General features: G+C 33.3%; 2 protein-coding genes across 2 annotated transcripts; one reads left to right on the top strand and one right to left on the bottom strand.

The window, feature by feature from the left end:
* Positions 1-740: 740 nt before the first annotated feature.
* Positions 741-2,257, bottom strand: LOC9321626 (ethylene-responsive transcription factor ERF095). The gene has a single exon (XM_021033206.1). The coding sequence runs from the start codon at positions 1,309-1,311 to the stop codon at positions 859-861; it is 453 nt and encodes a 150-aa protein (XP_020888865.1). The 5' UTR covers positions 1,312-2,257; the 3' UTR covers positions 741-858.
* A 1,704-nt stretch (positions 2,258-3,961) lies between these two features.
* Positions 3,962-6,087, top strand: LOC9321625 (transcription factor bHLH34). Its single transcript, XM_021033418.1, has 5 exons — positions 3,962-4,231; positions 4,408-4,836; positions 5,107-5,184; positions 5,283-5,445; positions 5,586-6,087. The coding sequence occupies exons 1-5, from the start codon at positions 4,173-4,175 to the stop codon at positions 5,841-5,843; spliced, it is 987 nt and encodes a 328-aa protein (XP_020889077.1). The 5' UTR covers positions 3,962-4,172; the 3' UTR covers positions 5,844-6,087.
* The last annotated feature ends 809 nt before the right edge of the window (positions 6,088-6,896 follow it).

The raw sequence follows: 6,896 nt of genomic DNA, 5'->3' as shown, positions 1-6,896 counted from the left end.
ACATCACAGCAAATAGTTGAGTAAGAAAACCAATAGACCTTGTTGACAAAAAAAGGCTGCATCAATTTCCAATCCAACATCTTTAGGGAAGAAATTCGACTAGAAAGAAAGGTTACTTTTCAAATGATTCTTAATATAAAATTCTTTCTTTTACTGACTATACTCTATCACAACTTCACAAACTCGATGCCATTATTTTGAACAATATAGAATATCCACATTTTTAAAAAGGAATATAATAAGTTCATTCTAGTTATTTCTCTCAAATACGCCAAGCAAAATTTTGCACTTCGAAATCGGTCATCTATAGACGTTTTAATAATAATTATAAAAAAAAATTGTTGGTCTCGGAGATTAGTTTGGATTTCGGATTGGAATTCCTCCTGGTGTAAAGACTTTTTTTTTTATCTCAATGATTATTGTGAAGACAAATGTTGTTATAACGTAATAAAGACAAATTTTAACATTAAACCAAAAAAAAAACGTAATAAAGACAAATGCATAGTACTCTCTATTCATGTTCCGCAAGTAACAAATAGTGTTCGAGGTATAGATCAATGATATCGTAGGATAGTTTTCAGATTCTAGCCAGTAATTTGGGCCAAGTCTATTTTATAACCTGAAGCCCAACAATGTATAGTGACTACTGACTACCAACAAACTTGTGACAACTAGTAATTTAAATTTTCCCGGGAAAATTGAAACACAACAGAATAACTTCCTAAACTAAAGAAAAAATATATCATATTGATTAATACTCTTTACCCCAAAAGCAAGAAAAATAACATCACCCATTAGATACTGTAAGTAAGTAGTGATGATCTAACGGTTGAAGGAAGACAAGAAGTGACAATCGATCTAACGGTTTGCGTCGTTCCAAGTGTCTTGGTTATAGTTCTCTCCATAATCTAAAAGCTCCTCCAATAAACTATCGTCTAAATACTCAAACTCAATAACTTCCTTCCGGTCACCACCACCTCCTCCTCTATATTCAGACGACGAGGAAGCCACCACATTCTCTCGGCTGCCATTTGGACCGTCCTTCATCATTTGATACTCGTGAGGGAAATTGAGAATGGCCCTTTGGCCTCTCATGGCAAAAGCTGCTCTATCATAAGCCCGAGCCGCGTCTTCCGCTGTGTCAAACGTCCCAAGCCAAACACGAGCACCGTGTCTAGCTGAGTCGCGTATCTCCGCCGCATATTTCCCCCATGGACGCTTTCGTACGCCTCTGTATTTCACCTCATTCGTGTTATAAGTCTCTCTATGTTCCATGAAAGCTTTAAGGGTTTTTGTTTTTGCATGTAACATGAGTTGATAGTAATGACAATTTATACGTGGAAGTAATGTGACTCAATTAGAGAATCTAGTGGATGTTATTTTAACGCACGTGTCTGTTCAAAAGCCTCCTTTAAATTGTATATAAAGTTAAATCAGGGGGTAAATTGTAAATAACAATATATTCGTGCCATCGTAAAATTAAAGAAAATTATTGGGGTTGACTGCAAATATTAGAAACAACTTGATTTGCGGCTGCTATGTGTCTATTGTATAATTTAGCAACAATTGAGGGACTAAAATGAAAAAATAAAAAAGTGAGTGAAGTCCAATGAATCATTGAATCTGGATGGTCAAGGAGACGGCTAAATTGAAAGAAAGTATTTTTATGACGACGGACCAAAAATGCTCTCAGCCTCTCACTTTTTTTTGTTGTTGGTCAAGCTTTTTTTTTTTTTTTTTGTTTCTTCCTTCAATTAATTGTCTCACGTGTCAACTTTGACCGCACGTGTAGTAGATTCTAGTCTCTTAAATTTCAATTTGACCATCACCAAACACATAGAAATGTGTGTGATTCTGAAGTTATAAAGACAGGTAAAACATGATACACTTTTAGATAATATAAAATATTTGTGCATTTTTGATAAAGCATGCTACTATTATTTGGTTTAGTTGTCACTTTGTTCATTGACCAGAAGTTGAAAAGTAATTTGATGAAATCTTATAATTTTGGCCGCACTAATATGTATTAACGAGTTATGATTTTCTTTCTACATCGAAATGATTTAATAGAATTAATATGCATTATACACGAAAAGTTAATGTTCTAATTTTTTTCATGAAAATTTTCTGTAAATAGGTCCTACGAACTTGAGTGATATTTGGGCTGCTTGAATAGCTCTTCTCTTTAACGCACGATCGACAAGTTATTTAAGCTTTAAGGTTATTTTTAAAGAAAAAAACAGAAACCTAAGTTATCGATTATAGATGTAAAAAAAAAACCACATTTACTAAGTATAAATATAATTGAAATGAATTAAAATTTTGTATATTGTAAACATATCTGATCAAATTATATATATATATATATATATATATATGTTTTTAGTATGATTATATTTATATTAAATTATATCACTACAAAAAGTTGCAGAATGAACAGTTTATAAGTTAGGTTAAAAAAAAAAAACTATCAAGAAGTTAGGCCTCTTATGTTCTGCCACCCAAAAACTAGACCCAACGAATTGTTTCCCACCATTGAAGGCCATATATTGGATTAAAGGATATAATTTAGGCCCAAATAGTATAAAAACATCTTCATCTCAAAATATACGTAGGAGAACAACTTGAACATTCAATAGAATTATTCATTTTTGTTAAGTATAATGATTTTCAACTCAAAACTAATTGGTAATTTTTAGACGGACTGATATCACTTATATATTACTCTAAGTCATATCATATTTTCGATGTAAGATTCCTAATACTTTCTTTTCGAGATAATGGTTTTCCGTCAAGTTTCAAACTTAATCACACTGCAAATATATATACTCTATCTAAGCCACTTTACGTGGATCAAATATAGTCTCTAATATTATATTAAGTTTCATAGATTTTAACTTGAAGTTAATTAATAATGAGTATTACCTCATATATATAACATTTCCGATGTTGGATTAATGATAATTTTGAGTTTTCAAATATATTTTTATAAGTACTTAAGTAGAAAGCAAAACAAAAGAAATCGAATTAGCATTGACACAAGATTAAAATTACTTGGATAATATAATGAATAAATAATATCAAAGATATATATGCTTGAAAATTGAAATTCGAAGGTTGCATGCGACGTTTGAAAACGCCAACGAACGTTTGACTATAATGATTCTTTGATTCTTTCACTGTAATGATCTTCACACTGCTTCACTTGTCTTTCCTTTTCTTCGATTGGCCATTTTCCCACTTTGTGTCATTTTTTTGTTCCTGCTTTTATCAAAGTTAGATTTTTTTTCCATGTCAAGTGCCAACTCTTTCAAGTCTTCGACTTTTTGACCAAACAAGTCATTTGGTTTGGCCTTCTATTGAGTGTGTGGATGTTGCTCGCTCTCTAAAATATAGACAAAACTAAATACTAGTATATACTTCTTTTATTTCCGGGTCGTGTCTAAAGTTTTAGAAGCATAATACAAATAGAAAAATGAGAAATTTAATACAACTTTAGTACTATTGATGTCATAAATATTTGTTTAATTATTTTGTCATAAAAATAGTGTTAAAAGATTTTTTTACCAATATATCACGCTAATGCGATACGATTATATCAGGCCGACGCGATTCAATTCACTTATCTTGGTACAATTGAGATTAGTTATTACTCAATGATACGTTGAGACTTGAGACCACATTGAAACGATAATACAGATTAACTCTTTAAACTTTAAACATACTAAAACTTTAAAGTATACAAAAATAAAACATAATTAGTCTAAGAAAAAAGTAATAAAAAATCGGACCAATACAAAAAAAAACAGAACGTAATGGCCCGCCTTTTTTAGAAAAGCGGTCCAACACTGAACGACTCTCTTCACTACCCAACCATTTTCATTTGCTTAATGCGTGGCTTTCTAAAATCCCCTCATTTATTTATTTTCTTTATTAATATAAATCCGATTCCGATTTTCTTGTTAAATTCGATGTGTTTTTTTTTTCGAGAATAACATTCCAAAATTCCCTCAAATCTTTAATATATTTTCCAATAACAAAAGATTTTTCCAGTTTTATATATATCAATCTCTAACACAACAGTATATCTCCTCAAATTTTCTAAGGGATACATTTTTTTTTTTGTATTTTGTGAGTACCCTTTTGATACATTCATTGTTGTTATTCTTCTGATGTATCAATCAATTGACGACGATGATGATCTTCTCGCTGCTCTTTGTTTTGATCAAAGGTTTGATTTTTATTGTTCAATTGTGTTGTATTGTGCCTTTTGATATCTGGGTTTCACAGGTTTCCTAATTTTCAATCCAATTTCAATTGTAAATACCAAAAGTTTTGATTTTGAATACCAAAAGTTTTTCTAGGGATTTGTTGTTGATGGAGTTTGTTGTTACCTTGATTCTGTAGCAATGGAGTAGTAGATCCTTATGCATATATTCAGACAAATGAGGATAACATCTTTCAGGATTTTGGGTCCTGTGGTTTGAATCTGCAGCCACAACAAGAACAAAGTTGTAACATTGGAGCACAATTTGATTCTTTTAGTGGAAATCTTGAACAAGTTTGTAGCTTTAGAGGGGAAAACAATGGAGTTGTTTATAGTAGTAGTATTGGATCAGCACAATTGGATTGGGCTGCATCGTTTAGTGGAGTTTTGCAGCAAGAGACTCATCAAGTCTGTGGCTTTAGAGGACAAAACGACGATTCTGCAGCAAATCATTTGCAGCAGGAACAAGGACAAGTGTGTAACGGTGTAGTGGAAATCAATTCTTCCTCGTCGGTTGGAGGTGTTAAGGAAGAGTTAGAACATGTTGAGGATGAATGTTCGCGAAAGAGGTAGTCTTTTAAGAGAATCTGAATACCTTGCTCTTTACATTTCTTTGTTCTGATGGTTTCAAGAACTACTTTGGTTGTTTTCTGCGGTGTTGTGTGTTTCTTTAAGTAAAATTATTAATGATTTCTTGTCTTGGTCTCCACAAGTTTGGTCTTGTTTCGAATTACCTAAACTTGCACCATGTTGTGTCATTGTGTGATCTTGTTGTTTGGCTATCTACAGTGACTACTTTAGCATCCATTTCGTTGTTTGATGTGATTATCTATTAACAGGGGACGAAATGGATCATGTAACAAGCCAGGAACCAAAGCCTGTCGCGAGAAACTGAGAAGGGAAAAGCTAAATGACAAGTATGTTCAGAGCTTTGCCTAACCCGCATGTTTAGTTATTGTCTGCACTGTGTTGTTCTGCAGTTGCCTCATATGAAAGAATATTGGGTGTTTTTCAGGTTCATGGACTTGAGCTCTGTTTTGGAGCCTGGCAGGACTCCAAAGACGGATAAATCAGCTATACTCAATGATGCTATTCGGGTTGTGAATCAGCTTAGAGGTGAAGCTCATGAGCTTAAAGAAACCAACCAGAAGCTTCTGGAAGAGATCAAGAATCTAAAGGTTGGTTTCTCACTTTGTCCTATTACTCCTATCCATCTGCTTATTAGATGAGGAACACAATTCAAGTAGTCTTTGTAGTTTCTACCGGAAAATGTTTCCGATTTCAGTATCTTGATTTTGGTTTTAACTGTCTGGAATAGGCGGAGAAAAACGAGTTACGGGAGGAAAAGCTGGTGTTGAAGGCGGATAAGGAGAAGATGGTGCAACAGTTGAAATCTATGGCGTTTCCATCACCGGGTTTCATGCCCTCACAGCATCCAGTAGCTTTCCATCCCAATAATATGCCGGTTTATTCGGGTTACGGTTACTATCCTCCAAACATGCCAATGTGGTCACCCTTACCTCCTGCTGACCGTGATACGTCTCGTGATCACAAAAACCTTCCTCCTGTTGCTTAATCTTCTTTCTGTTGATTCATCAATGATCATAACTATCAATCGCTTAGGAATTTTTGTTCCTTCAGATGATTCTTTATCAGTAGTTTTACAGTAACCATTGGGAGATTAGAGAATTTTTTGATTTGAATAAAATGTCTGAGAAACTTTAATCCAATGTAAAGGAGGTGGGAATAGATCATTCGAAAATGTATTACATCAAATGTAGGTGAAAGCAGTGTTCTAAAATACGCCCTAGGCGGCTGTATATACTGTTTTTAAGCTATGCGTTTAACAAATACGGTTGGACTAAATACGGTCGCTTATATGGCTCAATACGGCCGCTATACAGCTCAATACAGCCAGTATACGGTGTCATACGGCTCAATACGGTGCTATACGGATTAATACGGCCATTTATACTATGTCGTTTATATAAATACAGTTGTGATTATGTTTTCATTTTCTTGAGAGTTGGAGTTTAACGTGAGACTCCTTTTATGTTTTCTGACAATTGTTTTATTTTTTTAAAGTATTTTCACTCAAAGATTTTTGAGAAATTGTTAAAAATGCCCCTTTTTCAATACCCCTTTTCAAAAATGCCCCCTTTGAGAGTCCATTTTTAAGTTTGCCCTCTTTTAATTTTTAATGACCATTTTACCCTTATTTGAAACAAAATTAGGTCCACAAAATACAAAATATTTTTTGGGAGGAAAAGTGATCTCCCAATTTTCCCGCCAAAACACTTGTAAAAAACCTTTAAAATACCTTGTAAAATTTTCCCGTAAAATTTTTTCCCGCCAAAAAATTTTCCCGCCAAAAATTTTTTTTTGCGGGAAAAGTGATTCCGCAATTTTTTTGGCGAAATTTTTTTGGCGGGAAAATTTTTGGCGGGAAAAATTTACAAGGTATTTTAAAGGTTTTACGAAGTATTTACAAGTGTTTTGTAAGGTTTTACAATGTATTTTAAAAGGTTTTACAAGGTACTTATAAAGTTTTATAAGGAATTTATAACTTGTAAAAAACTTGTAAAACCTTATTAGTACTGACCGGCTATCATCGCCGTACTTGTTATGA

Source organism: Arabidopsis lyrata (genome assembly GCF_000004255.2).
Source record: "Arabidopsis lyrata subsp. lyrata unplaced genomic scaffold ARALYscaffold_3, whole genome shotgun sequence".
NCBI lineage: Eukaryota > Viridiplantae > Streptophyta > Magnoliopsida > Brassicales > Brassicaceae > Arabidopsis > Arabidopsis lyrata.
The sequence above is the reverse complement of the archived record's forward strand: the minus strand, read 5'-3'. Positions and strand labels throughout refer to the sequence as shown.

Excerpts from the sequence above, each read along its gene's own strand:
- LOC9321626 (XM_021033206.1), bottom strand. The coding sequence starts at position 1,311 with ATGTTACATGCAAAAACAAAAACCCTTAAAGCTTTCATGGAACATAGA.
- LOC9321625 (XM_021033418.1), top strand. The coding sequence starts at position 4,173 with ATGTATCAATCAATTGACGACGATGATGATCTTCTCGCTGCTCTTTGT. Across the intron at positions 4,232-4,407 it reads GCTCTTTGTTTTGATCAAAG|CAATGGAGTAGTAGATCCTT; the intron begins GTTTGATTTTTA and ends TTGATTCTGTAG. Across the intron at positions 4,837-5,106 it reads GATGAATGTTCGCGAAAGAG|GGGACGAAATGGATCATGTA; the intron begins GTAGTCTTTTAA and ends ATCTATTAACAG.